Source organism: Corvus cornix, chromosome 1 (assembly GCF_000738735.6).
Source record: "Corvus cornix cornix isolate S_Up_H32 chromosome 1, ASM73873v5, whole genome shotgun sequence".
Lineage (NCBI taxonomy): Eukaryota > Metazoa > Chordata > Aves > Passeriformes > Corvidae > Corvus > Corvus cornix.
In genome coordinates, this window is record NC_046332.1 from 30667187 (window position 1) to 30681582 (window position 14396).

General features: G+C 45.0%; 1 protein-coding gene across 3 annotated transcripts in view; it reads left to right on the top strand.

The window, feature by feature from the left end:
- The window catches only part of MYO7A (myosin VIIA), a 98116-nt gene that overhangs the window by 30622 nt on the left and 53098 nt on the right, over window positions 1-14396 (top strand). For 2 of the 3 annotated variants that reach the window (XM_039561743.1, XM_039561751.1), the window contains exons 3-5: window positions 8806-8919; window positions 9942-10094; window positions 13086-13103. In XM_039561743.1, coding sequence (XP_039417677.1) covers window positions 8806-8919; window positions 9942-10094; window positions 13086-13103 — 285 coding nt within the window. The remainder of the gene's footprint in view (window positions 1-8805; window positions 8920-9941; window positions 10095-13085; window positions 13104-14396) is intronic. The other variant, XM_039561758.1, reaches the window with a different exon arrangement.

Genomic DNA, 14396 nt, shown 5'->3' on the forward strand with positions numbered 1-14396 from the left:
TTTTTCATCCACCCTGTCCTTCTCCTCAGGGTCGCTCTCAATCCCTTTATCCCTCGCCCTCTATGGGCACTGGGGGTTGCTCTGACCCAGGTGCAGGACCTTGTGCTTGGCCTTATTGAATCTCATGAGGTTCCCATGGACCCACTCCTCCAGCTTGTCCTCTGGTGGCATCTCATCCTTAAGGTGTATCTACTGCACTACAGACCTCGGTACCATCAAAGGGATATGAACAGACAGCTGAGCTGTCCAACCTTAGGGACCTCTTGGAATCAGCATCCCTCCCAAACTATGCTTAGAGAAGGAGATAGCATTCCCTTAGTACAATCTTCCTAAAACTTGACATACAGAAAACATACATTTATAGAAAAATATCCGAAGTGATTAATTCTGGATGGTAAGGACAAGGAGTTTCCATCATGCCTGCTGTTGCAAACTAGGAAGATTTAGCTGCACCCTTGGTTCTCTGGGGGTATGGGAGTGACTGTTCCTGGCAGATTTAGAGTGGATCTGAAAGTTCCCAGAGTGGTACCCAGCAACCTCTTACTCCTAGGACCTGAAGGAATATGTCTTGGTCAAACAGTACTGAATTACATGCTCCCATCCTAAAGTGCTCCCCTTCTGATTCCTCCTGTTTTTATCTTCCCTCAACCCAGTTTTCCAGATTAGTGCTTCTTATGATTGCTCTGATGTCTTCATTTGGATTTCTTCCATTTGCATTTAGGACAGGACCCGGCCATGGGGCTAAAAGGCTCAGTCTTCACTTCCTGTTCCACTTCTGCATCTTAGCAGATTTTTCAATCACATCCTAAGCAGCATCCATCAGCTTTTTGTGTGAGGCCTGATACGCAGGGCTCTGGCACAGCATTTGGGTGGGTGACACCCGGGGACAACCTCATCTGCTTGTAGCATCAACGGATTGCCAGATTCTCCACGTCAACTGTGACAGTAATGCCATAGGCATCACGGATTAATTCTTCTATCTCCCTGTTTGTCTGCATGCTTAAAATCCACTCCTGAGCCAAGAGGTCCCAAACAGTCAACAACAAGCTCCTTGCCAAAAGCCAGGGAAGAGGTCAGGCATCACTGGGAGCTGAGCCTCATTACACCGCACTAAGTCGCGCCCTTGTAAATCTGACTAAATCCATCATTTTTGCTCCCAGAGCCTTTGACTATCCCTCAGCACCAAACAGGAAAATGTTGGGATGAGTGCCACATTTGTGGGAGGTTTTTTCCCCTCCTGTCAGTATCGGAGTTACAGAGCGAGTAAGCAGTGCATTGATTATTGAATTATTTAACAACTCCTCTTGCATCTCTCTCCCTTTGCTTCAGGAAGCCTTTGTGTGTAGCTTGTTACCTTGGCTGACAGCTGGTGCCTGATGTGCTATAAGAAATTGTGAAAGGAATCTTCTATGAAACAGGAAAATTATTAGTGTTACCAACTACCAGCATGTGCGCTTCTCCTCTACGTTATCATTTGTTATCAAGCAGAAATGCAAGCTTTTTCTTCCTTTTCTACCTCTTCCTGGTGATAGTGGCAAATGCACATCTAAAGACGAGTGCAAAGAGTAGTGATGAGCAGTCCTGATTCTCCCTTGGATTGCACAGCTGTGAATCCAGGAGGAGGTGCATTAAACTGAGCAGGGTACACCTGTGTAATTGAGAGCTGAACTGAATCAGACAGGTGATATCTGGAGGTGATGATAAGTGTTTTTAGTAGAGCATAGATGTTCTACTGCCTGAAGGATTCAGGTAGCTGCTGCAAGTCCTAACTGGCATAATAAGGTGCAGTGCACCAGTACATTTGGATTTCAGTCTGCTGTCTAAATCACTCTGAAATTTGGAGCTGGGGGAATACCCTATGATTGCACTGGTGTCATGTGCAAGGATTTTCATTCTTCAAGGATGAGCAGGAAGGGAGTAAAAGACTCAGCTCTGGAAACCTGGATACGTGATTGTGCCTGTTTCCATAAAAAAAACCCAAACAACAAACATCACAAACAGGTTGGTTTACATCAGTTTTTAGAGGTATGGCCCACAGATAACATTTAGCCCACACAGTGCATCAACAGCCATTCTGCAGAGTATCATCTTTCTTATTGTAGAAAAGCAAGTTTTAGTGCTCCGGGAGTAACTGCTGACCTGAGACTACAGACAGCCTCTGCCGCTGATTTTTCCATATCCTTCAGCAGTTTACCTGAGTATCAGCCCTTAGGGATTTTCAGTATCCATGCAATGGGTAGGAGCCACCTTAGCTAGCCTTGGACACATGTACTGTAGTTTTGTAGCTCCAAAGAGTGTGAAGAGTGTCCTCTTCACACACTTCTTCAGGTCAGCATCATCCGGCCTAGTTTAATTACCTGCTTTGGTGACCATAGGAGTGTCTCTTTTTTTTTTGCCTTGAATGTAGAGTAGGCTAGGGTAGGCTAGGATATTTAATTTGAAAGGGGTGATCATTCAGCAAAGGTCTGGATGCCTTGCTCAGAGGTGAACACTGGGTTAGTTGAGTTGTACCTGACCTTTTGTCACTGAATAACTCAGCTTTTCAGTGGTAGCTGCAAAATGATTGATTCAAGAACACTTCTTCAGCCCTGGTAGTGTCTGATGCATTTTATTTGGGACTGAAAAACAGGCTGGGGCAAAGAAACCCAAGCTTTGATTAAATTAGGGGGTTCACCTGCTGTGAGGGTGCTTCCTGCAAGTAAAATTTCCTTTCTTTCTCCAACAGTAAGGTCCTTGCCACTGCAATAGCAGTTAATGGGAACTCAGGCCTCAGCAGCAGCATAAACTTATTGTCTGTGTCACATCAATTCTTTAGGATAAACATTTACTTACTATGAATATGCACAAAGCATGTCACAGCAGGACCTTGATCTCAGCTGTGCCTGCTGCTGCAGAGGTGTAGTAAATCATCAGAGCAGGGTCCAGCATGGCTCTTTTGGCTCATACTTCTCTCTGCAGGGAAGGGTCTAATGTTACCCCGGGGAGCTGTAATCTAAACCGGATGGCATTGCTGACAGGCTGCCAGCCAGCTAAAGGTTTATTTTCCTCCACCGTGGCCCTCCCCTCATTGTACTAAGTGTGTTTATTTGTTTCCCACATAAGGCATAGCACATTTCCTCAGAAAAAGCAGGCTGATAGGAGGCTTAGTGCTGTTGCTCTGCCTCTGGATGCATAGAGAAGGGAGGCTGGTTTCCAAGCCAGGCCATCTCTTCCGAGGAATGGGGTTTCCCGTTTGCAGGAGGCAGCCTGCTCTGGTCATTCAGGCAGACCTCACTGCAAATGCGAGGTGTCTCTGGCTGACACTTGTGACTCTGCCTAAGAGTCCCCAGAAAATCTCCTGCTAGCGGAGGAGCAATGCAAAAAATATAGTGCTAATGTGTGAAATTATAGATCTTCAGCAGCCCCAGTGCCAGGAGAAAAATAAGCACACTCATATAATAGGACTGCAGAGGCTGGATTCAGCCCTCTAGGGTCCTATCTATCCTTTGGATCCTCTTCCAAGGATAACCTAGGGCAAATCAGTCCTGTGCTCCTCAGCTTACTCTTTGGCAGCACACTGGGACACACAGCCTCAGAAATATGGTACAGGGTATGGCTGAGCAATTATGGTATTGTCTGCTCCAGTGCAAGGTGAGATAAATACTCCAGCTGCTCTCTTGGATCTGCTGCTCCCACACTGCTCCAGTTTCCATGGCAGAGCACAGTGAGGAAAGGTGTTGTGGTGAACAGAGAGCCTCTGTAGGACCTCACTTATATCCAAAGAGCCCATCTTCTGGATCCCTTTCTATATATTTAATCATTCCTTTCTTCCCTGTGGATCCTCTCATTTTTTAGCTTCAATTTTACATCTATCTTCTACTTTCTAGGGGAGCAAAACCACAGTCATTTACAGCACTGTGTGTTCAGGTCATGCTGGAGGCAGACATCTCCCCAGGGATTGCTACATTCACTCTGTCCCCTTTTTCATGACTCATGTACATTTTTACTTACTTCTTTGGTGGAGATCCATCTAATTAATCTTCACCTGGCTTCTTATCCATGAGACATGATCTCTTCCTTACTTTCCCTGAACAGCCACAAGAATTATACACCTTATTGTCCCGGGGCTTTGTAATGCAGCTTAAACCTACAGCATCGCTTGCCCTTTGGGCAAGGGTTGCCTCGCTGTTGTCACTGCTGCTCATGGTTGAGCAGAACTAGCTCTTTATGTGTTTAATGTACCCATCACCTGCTGTTGTCCTTGGAGACTGTGTCCCAAGAAGGGTACCTATGAAGCCTTCCTTTATCTAGAAAGCTTTCCTCCAAGTATGTAAAATCACAGAGTCATTAAGGTTGGAAAAGACCTCTAAGTTCATTGAATCCAACCATTAGCCTAATGCTGCCAGGCCTACCAATAAACCATGTCCCTGTGTTGTGCTCTTCATGGACAAATAGATTCAAAACTCCGTGGAATGAAGGCATCATGAGAGCTTTGCTTTAAAACAGTGATAAATGAGAATGTCTTAGCAGCTGCACTGATACCTAGTCATGCATTGCTCTGGTCTGTATAAATAGCAGTGCTTTAGATTCAAAATTTTAATGGAAGAAATTGGGGCCCAGCTATAGTGGTCTGAAATCCTCTAAATGACCAGAAAAGCCTTTCTTAGATGAAAATGAGAAATTTCAAGTGTATCTAAGATAGGACAAGGAAAAAGCAAACCTGAGGCTGTAAAATGCCGTGTGCTCTTTGGGCTGGGCCAGTGGTCCTGATTAGTCCTTACTAGAGCAGTCCTCCCTATAGAGAAGGAGTGATTGCAGAAAGGGGTCTGTGGAGCTGGCAGGTGTAGAGTCAGTGCAACCTCATTATCTCCATGGTCCTTGTATTGAGCCCATTTTCATCCACAGCACAGGCTATAGGCACAGAGGCCGTGCTGCGCTGAACACCTTCCACTCAATTATTTAAAATTCAGTTGCTATGGATCTACTCAAGGCGATCAGTTTAAAGAAAATGCAGATGGCCTCTGGTTTTGAGTTCCCGCTGCGCTTTGGTTAATTTGGTATGTAAAGGTATTAGGTTAATTAAATGCCATGTGTTGCATGGGGACTGACTGCATTTGTGGATTAATAAGTATCCCAGAGTGTTCTGTGCTGAAAGTCCTCAAGCTGGCAGACGGTTATTTCACTAAGAAAGGAAGGTAACGGAGAGAAGTCCTGGGGAAATGAAGAGGTTTCCTGTTAATCCTGCAGTTGTTTTTGCAGAACGGGTAATTGCAGTGTCCTTCAGGTCCCTGACTGAGTATCAGCCCTTGCTGGAGAGACTGGAAGAATTTAAGTGAAGAGAAGCAAAGTTGTACAGTTTGCTTTGAGATTCCCACAGGTCATATACAGTGAGCGTGTCAGCCGGCCAGGGGAGGACCATGGCTGGTGCGTGGGAATTTTCCTGCTAGGAGAAGATCTTTACCAAGAGCCATATTGTGAATCAGGTCAGAGGGTGTCCTGTGAGCAGCAGGCATGATCACGCTGCAGGTCTAGAGCAAACCGGGCACCGCATTCTGGCATTCATGGTGGAATACACGTAGAAAGCAGAGACAGGGACAAATACCACTGCAAACTTTTGGAGATGTTGAAGAAGAAGAAAGTCGTTTTCATGCAGCCATGCCCTGAGGTGGTGGAAGATCAGGAGAGAGACCAGGGCAGATGGACACTACTTCGCAATGTCAACCAGATCCTGAAGCCCACGACCATTTTAGCGGTAAGATAGGGGGTCCCAAGCCCTGAGCATGGCTGGAAGCTTTCAGGCTACTTTGAAATCTGTCTTGCTGTTGATGGGATACTTGTACTGCTTACGCCAGCTTCTCTCACCTTCCTCCTTTGTCCCCCCCCCCAAGCACTGTAGCTCCCCTGCAGTGCAACCTTCTCGCTCTTCACATTTGGAAGCTCCTCCTTAAGATCCTCTTTGTGAATTGTGTGGATCTGTGTGGGGTGTTTTCTCGTCTTGCACCACTGTTTGGTTGTCACTGCCCCCAGTTTGTGAAGTCCTGAGGGTCTGCCCCAGAGCAATTTGGAAGATTTTTCTAGTTTGAAAGGGTGCTAAACCCACTGGCTGCATTGAGGAGGAAGAGGCAGACCATGTTCATACTGTGAAGGGTCTGGTGATATTCTCAGTTCTCCAGTACTTTGTCATGTATTTTGGAAGATAAACTGCACCGGTTGAGGCATGAGGCAGGTTACGCAACTCATAAGCCGCAGCTGGTAAATGCATGAATCACCCCGATTTGCCCTGAAATCCCCAATATATCTGCTGGGTTTGGGACTGATCCAGAGGTGATTGCTTCAGCAGAAGCAATGTAGCTGACTTTCATGGGATTTATATGAAATTGATTAAAGTCAGAAAAGGAAATGGGTCAGCACTCTTAATAAGTGATGTTATTTTATAACCCCCCAACCTTCCTGAGCTTACCAGCTTAGCCCATCCCATAAGACTTTTCACCAGTATTAAGAACTGCACTTTAATGGGTTTAGAAAGAGCAGTTTGAGGGAACGAGCACTCTGTGCATTAGGCAGACAAAGCACAGAAGTTTTCCTAGTGGTAGTAGAGTATCAATTTACCTTGGGGAGGGCAGACTGCCTTTTATCTCAGCTGTATGGTAATGCACCATATGAAGCAGGCTGCTTTTACAGCTATTCAATATTAGAGATTTTTTTTTAAAAAAGACAGCATTACAGTTCTTGGGGTTTTGATCATGAGCAATTTTTACAGAGCTGCTAAGGTGTTGGAAAGGTTTTCTGCTGAGCAGGGACCGAGCAACCTGGCTCGTCTCTTGCTGACACCTTGATCAGGTTACCCACTGTGTGCATGAATTTGCCCAGTGATGCAGAGAGGATAACAGTGCTGAACATTCTGAAATGCTTTGAGTCTTGGATCAAAGAAGCTAAAAAATAAATATTAATATATATCGATTTATAATGTATCTGCTCCTGACACTGTATTCATTAGTTGTGACTTTTTTTCCTTTTTAATTAAGTTAAGAGATGTGAGGATAAGACAGTTAATGAGAAAAAGATATGAATATTATATTTTTATGAGCTGGATAAAGATACTTATAGCTGTAGCACAACCCTTTGAGGAAATGAAAACCCAAACTAAGGACTGGTTCCTGAGCTCCATGTGAGCAGGATGACTTTGTTGATATCCTAGTGAAAACCTAGCAAGTAGCTGCCAAGGGTAGAGTCTGCCACAAAATGGTTGGGGATTCCAGGTGTGTAGTTTCTCCATGTGTGGATCCCTGAGTATTACCTTACATCCTGGTGGTACTCAGAGTTTTGTGTCTCTTGGAATTCTTAGTGAATGATGACTCGGATGGTGATGTCTCCAGTTCCCACCGCCCAGCAGAGAGATGAAGGTTGTTTAGCAGCCTGTTGGGCCAAACCAAATCTCTAAATATGCTCTGTCCACAGAAATGGTTGATAGTGGATACTCAGGAAAGGGGTTATATCAGAGCACATGCAAAGTGATACATCCTGGTTTTCCCTTCTCCCTCTCCCAGCAGTTCTTCAGGACTTCAAAAGGTAGATACTGCATTTGCATCGTGCTTAATAGGTACAAGTGGAGCTGGTCCCCAGGAATGTGGGTTTAGGTGGGGCTACAAGTCCACCATATTAATATCAGCTGCATGAATGAAAACACACCTGACAACTAGATTGTTCCCAATTTTAATGCCTTTTCCCACTGAGAATAGGGGTGGGAAATAATTCTGCTTTGTTCCAGTGTGGCTCCTGCTTGGGGCTTTAGTTTGGAATTATTTTGGAGTTTGCTTTTGTATTGAGAAAAACAGCTTTTTAAAAAGCTTTTTTGCATTTGAGTAATTTAATATCTACAGAGCTGATGAGCAGATAGTCCCTGCCCAGCAGGACTGACAGAGGTGCATAGGATCAGTAGTGACATGGAGTGAGTACATAGGGGTCAACTGCTTGCTGTGTCTTTCAAAATGAAAACACAGAGGTCTCAAATGAAAGAGGTAAAACATTTGAAACATGTAAAAGGACACAGCCTTTTGGGTTTAGGGTTGCTAAAACTTTGCACAGCTTCAGAACTCAAGTGAAATTGCTCGCAGCAGATAAAATCCACTGAGAAGTATTAAATACAAACAGCGCACCTACACATTGCTGTAGCTGGAAGAACTGAAGAAGAACATACAGCTGCCTCTATGTTCTTAACCCATCTTTAGTCATTCCCTTTTCAGAAGTTTCCAAGGAATATCTGGTAATTGTTAACTGCCAGGAAGAAAGATGCCACAAGCCTCCAGATAAGGCTTAGCAGAGCTCAAAATCATCTCCTAAATGTGACTTCCTAGGTTTGTACATTACACAGAGGAAAACCTCTACCTGGGTGTTTTTTTCTGCCTGTATCACTGTTCTGTAACCTGTTTCTGCTGGATGCATTCTGTGACCAACAACCACTCACAAGTTTGAGGAGCAGAGACTTAGGGCAGTGCGTGTTTGCTGTGTGGACCATGCCCTGTTGCTGGCACCTTGCAGGGGATTTTACAGAGTCAGGGAGTCATTCAGGTTGGAAAAGACTTCTAAGATCATCAAGTCTTACCATTAACCCAGCATCAGTGTGTTCACCACTAAACCACACCCCCAGGTGCCACACGCAAAGCACCTTCTTTCCTGAGCCTCTATGAAAAGGGGTGGTTTGTGGTTTGCAAGGGAAATCATTTGACTTGTGCTAATGATTTGGGTACCAAACATCTACAGCTTGTATTCCAAGGGATGCTGAACTTCCTGCAGCACTGAGTATAACTGTGCTGTCTTTGTTTCCAGGGGGATTATGTGTGGATGGACCTCAAAACCGGACGGGAATTCGACGTCCCCATTGGAGCGGTGGTTAAACTGTGTGACTCTGGACAGATCCAGGTTGTGGATGATGAGGGCAATGTACGTACAAAGGCTTGTGATGTGCCTTCTTCAGCTCTGTGACCTTGCTGGGACAGGGATCCCAGGGCCATGATAATTGACTTCATTATGGGCTTCTCATATGTCCTTGGGAATCAACTGTGCCATAGTTTTCTATTTGTAAAGACAAGACAGTGTTGTGTCCCTACTTTTGTGGCTGTACTGGGAGTGCAAGATTGAGAAGCTTCTTGAGTACAATGGTAGCAGAAGCCCCCAAAACACATTTAGATAGTTATTTGTGCAAACCCTCCTAAGTCTGAGGTTCCTCTGTTTTTATCCAGTCCTTCCTGACCTCCTACCAATGCCTGATGTGCCTGAACATTGGTTCTCCTTCAATTTCCCACCTCTACTTTCGTGCAATGGTGACTATTTTAGAGTAAGGTCTCTATCACAAGCAGAAGGTGGTTCTCCATGCTTCTTTTGTTTTTCTTACTGGGGTAATTGTAAATGCTCTCACTCCCTTCAAGGGTGATAGAAAGAGACTTGGTTTGGCAGGGTCCTTGTGTGCAATTTGTAGTGCCTTATGAAGCCCTTAGAAGTGGTGAGTCTAAATTACATTGCCAATAAAAGTATGACTTTGCCATCCCTCTCTCCTTTTCTAAATCATCTTCTCTCTGCTCAACAGTATTTTGTGGCAGAGGGTTAACCAGGGATGTGAAAATGCAGTTGTGAAGGGGAAGACAAATCTGCTCTTTGTTATAAACTCCCCTGATGTGCTGGATGAACATGTTGCCCTGGAGGAGGCTCCTGCCAGGATGGCTTGTGTCTCCGGTCTCTTGCTGCTCCAGTAAAACTCCAATAAAAAGATGCTTTTCTTCTTCTGTTACAAATCTTTCAAACTCATCACTGCCTTACCCCAGAAATAGAAGCTGTGGCACATGTGCTGATGGTCTCTTGTGTACGTTCTTCCGTCTGGTCCTTCTGTTTGGGGTGGGCTGTTTGTGTCTTTCATCCAAGTGGTCTCTCATTTGACTTACCTTTCTCTGGCCCTGCTCTTTTCCCAGGAGCACTGGATTTCCCCACAGAATGCCAGCCACATCAAACCCATGCACCCCACTTCCATCCATGGAGTGGAGGACATGATCCGCCTGGGGGACCTGAATGAGGCAGGAATTCTCAGGAACCTGCTGATTCGCTATCGGGAGCACCTCATCTATGTGAGTGTCCACCTTACCTCCACCTCTCGTTCTGCACTCCACCCCCTGCTCTCCTTAGCTCCAGGGAACCCACGTTGGGGGGAATCCTGATTGAACTAAACATCTGGGTTTCTACCTTCACCTTGTCCCAGGTGGTGAGGGGATTCTGACATTAGAGGACACATTTCAGAGCTTGTGTATGCCCCAGTGAAAAACCCTATGAGTTAGGTGATGGGCAAAGTCCATCTTGCTGTCCCACCCCTGTAGAGGTTTTGGGCATGTGCATTAGCTTTCTGCACACAGAATAACCAGTTCAACCCAGGCCATGAGCATGTTGTAGTCATCCTAAAGCAAAAACTTTTGTAGGGGTGTAAACTACATGCTGGATGTGACCCTTCTCCCCTCTCCCCCTGAACCATTAACTTATTGAACCCAAGTGGGTGAAGACAACAATTGCTGGAGGTAGAAGGGGTGGAGGAAGGATGAAGAGGGGCACATATGAAATAACTGGGAACAAAGAAGTGAGCAACTCCCAGAACACCTCTAAAAAACCTTCCCAGTCTGTGTTAATGGCATACTAGCCCTGGGTTGCCTGGGATCCTGACAGCTGATCTCTGGGGACAAGTGTCCTTCCTTAGGTCAGCTCAGTCATGTCATGCCCAGTGGACCCAGTGCAGCCTTGCCAACCCAAACAGCCATTCATAGATGGAGGGGTTTACAGGGAGCCAGTCAGAACTGCATCTCTTTTCTGTGATAGCATCGCAAAGGCCACCTCCCCAACATGACAGGAGTCAGCACTCAAGTCTCTGTGCTGGTTTTATCAGTGTTCTCTATGCTGTGTAGTCTTGTGCATGTTCCTCAGAGAGAAATTCAGAGTGCACATGTGTTTGCTGCTAGATAACGTACTCAAACAGCCTCTGCAAATATGGAAAATTTAGTATTACTCTTAAATCCTACTGTTTTCAGATACCCAGGTAAGTGCCTACTGGGCCTTTGAAGGCCTTTTCAAAGCCTGCTGGTCATGTAACTTTTAAAAGGCTCTAGAGACCACTAGATTTTCAGGTCAGAGGGAATTGCAAGACAGTCAGACTTCACAGATAAAATAAGCTAACAGAGTATAGGCAGGATTTTATTTATCAAGTCTGTTTGTTCACCACTGCTTGATGTCCAGTGCCTTTTGATAGGAAGGTTTTGGATTAGGGATGGGCAGTGATGGAGAAGACACCACTCTGTTGCGTAGGCTGTTAATATGTTTGACAGCTTTTTGCCCCTTCTCTGGGAGATACCGTTCTCTTCTTTTCAGAGATGGAGTCCAATCCTGGAGGAAGGGGACATGGGTGCTGAAAAGGCACCCCTAAGTCCCCAAAACTTGGAGGAGAATAGAGACCTCCAAATGCATCTCTCACTCAGACACTTTGTTGTGCGTGATGCCTAAGTCCCCTGTATTGTCAGTTTAGACAAAAAGAGTATAACCAGAAAATTATTCCCACCTTAGATGAACTGAGTTTCTCCCTTTATAATTAAAATTTCTTGCCATTTATAATGGTAAATTAGCAATTTAACAGGCCAAATTCATGCTTGAGGTGGTGTCTCCATGTTCACTGGGCATCCATGGCAGTTACCAGAGGTGTCAATAGAGCCAGGAGAGACAAGATTGCCTTTCAGCTATGCAAACAGAAGTGCCTCTCAGATGCTTTAGAGCTTACTGGAGCTTGGATATCATAGAAGATTTTATGTTGGAGGAAAAGTTTAGGCTGGTGGTCTACAGTTCAACCTTCCCCTGCTCAGAGCACATCTATCTTCAAGGTTAGGTGCTGTACTTATGTGGATAATTGAATTCAAGCAACCTGAATGCCACCCAAGAAGTACAGGTGGCCAATAATTTGTAGCTGATTGGCTCATTCAAGGAACTTGTATTTACCCATTGAGCACTGCCCCTTTTTCCCCTGCTTGTGGGCACCCTGCAGTGGCACAAAGTGGATTCCTGCCGCTCTCTCTGAGAAAGTTTGGATCATGTTGGATATTTTTTCAGTGGTGTCCATGTGTCTCTTTTGGGGTGCCTATGTTGTCCAGCAAGTGCCTGTTGCCTCTCTAAGTGACCAGAGGTCCTCAGATACAATTTTGTTTTGCAGTATCAGATTGCCTGTGACTATACCAAGCTCCTTCGTAAAAGCTCTGTCTCTGAGCTCCCTTGCCAAGCTATTCACAGGCATTCAGGAAGATTAGGAACACAAGCACTGGGCAAAGTGTTGTTTGGCAACATCGTCCTAATAAGGGCTGATGCAAAGGGTAGCTTCTAGCCTGGAGGTGAGTGTGGGTGGTGATTTGGGCTGAAGTGACACAATAACCACATTGGTTTCTCTACCAGTTCTTCTGGTTCGATGGTGACAGTGCAGTGTGTCCTACAGAGTTACTGCCGAAGGGATGGCCACATCCCACAAAGACATTTGCATCACAGAGGTTCCAGGTTACTGTGCCTTGATTGCTCCACACCACTAATGGCTTTAGAGTGCCAGCCCAAGAACTGGGCACAGCACAGCAATTAGTGCAATCTCAGAATCGGAATGACACTCTCAAAATGACAGAGAGTGCATAGTTTGATAGAGAGGCATGCAAACCCCTTCTGTCTACAGGTGTGTAGCTGGAGACTTGGGAACCCAACCTTAGATCTCAGCTATTACTAATGATGGCACTAGGAGGAGTAGATTTGTGTTGGATGTGGTAAATATTGATGCCAGTTTTGCAAAGCCAAGGTACCATATGGATGCCATGTGTGCAGGGGACACCCAGTCCCCTGAGGTGCTTTTTTCTGTGGTATAATTAGCCCTGTCTTAAAGATAGTTAAGTTTCACTGCTTGAAAGGATTTCTGAGCCTGCTGAGTAAATGATTACTTTTCCAATGGGGCTTCAGTTCCTCTTGTTTCCTCATGTCCTTAGCTTTGTGGAGGATGTAGTTCTGCTCTAATAAAATATAATTTCCCTTTTTCTTCTCCCTCACATTTTACTCATAAGACAAACTGCGGCGGGAGGGTAAGTATGACTCTTGGCAATGTCATTTGCAATTGCTGTCATGCCTTCCACTGGATCACCTTTTTCTGTTCAACATTGTGGCCTTCTCATTTACTTTGCACCACCATTGCTGCTGCTTCATATATGCACTGAGAGCATCCATCCGCTTTGGTGCAGAGCTTGACCCACATGGTGAAGTTGTGACACCTCCCAGAGCTGGAAGGTCCCTGACCTGTGAATGTGGTTAAAGCTTTTAAGTCCTTCTCAGTAATGACCTTAACTTGAAGGGAATAAATGTCTGCAGCAAAATATGAAAAACTTCAGCAAGGGATTCTTGCCCTTAGTTTGGCTTGCATGCACCAAGAGAAGCTATGGTGAATAGCAAGAGAGTCTGGTGGGGAGTTTGGACTCATGAGTAAGGTTAAATCTCTTTATCTGGAGATGACCAGTGCCTGCTGCTGCTCTCTAAGGGCTGCCAAAATGCAGTAATGTTTGGTAGAGCTTTAACCCCATAACAATCCAGATGAAGTCAGCCATGGTATTCTGGGTAGTGAGGGAAGCAGGCTCAGAAAGGATTTGTTTGGGGCTAATTAAAATGTAGGTCATGTAGGCAGTAATGAATTTGCTGTGAGATGCGGTTCCTGTGGTCAGCTACGGCAGAGTCCCTGCTCTCAGTAAAGCTTTATTTTTCCAATAGAAAAGGACTTTGACATCACCCAGCAATAGAAACCAGTGAGCTAATATTTCCTTGGAAGTGCCCTTTGGCCCCTCATTGAAAGAGTGAACAAAGTTTTGCCTTCTGTCAGCTGTGAGAATTGGGCAAATTGTGATTATTTATCAACTAGGAATGACCTACGAAAACAAGCAGTAGTACAAGAGTTCGTGCTGACAGAGTGTTTTGCAGATCACAAGGGAAGGGTCAGTGAGAACATCCAAAAAGCTTTCCTGCCACTAATGGTTAACACCTTTAAAAGCCTCTCTGTTTGCATTTGTGGCAGGGCAGACCAGTGTGACTGAAATGCAGGGGTTTCAGAGACCTCTGCAAGCAGTTAGATTTTTTTTTTTTTTAATTTTTTTTTTTTTTTTTTTGAAAAGAGGCTCAAGGAAGATGAAAAATGTTCCTAAAATTAACCTGGTAATAAATTGTAAAGAGGAAAAGAGTTTTCCAAATATCTCAGCTAGGACTCAAAGGAGTCTTCATTAGGGATCTTGGTGTCATAATCCCATTCAGAAATTGAGCTCACTTGTTCTCTGAGCACTGAGGTTACTTGTTCTGTCCCCTTTGAAGGCTTTTCTGGGATGTCTCTGCTCCCT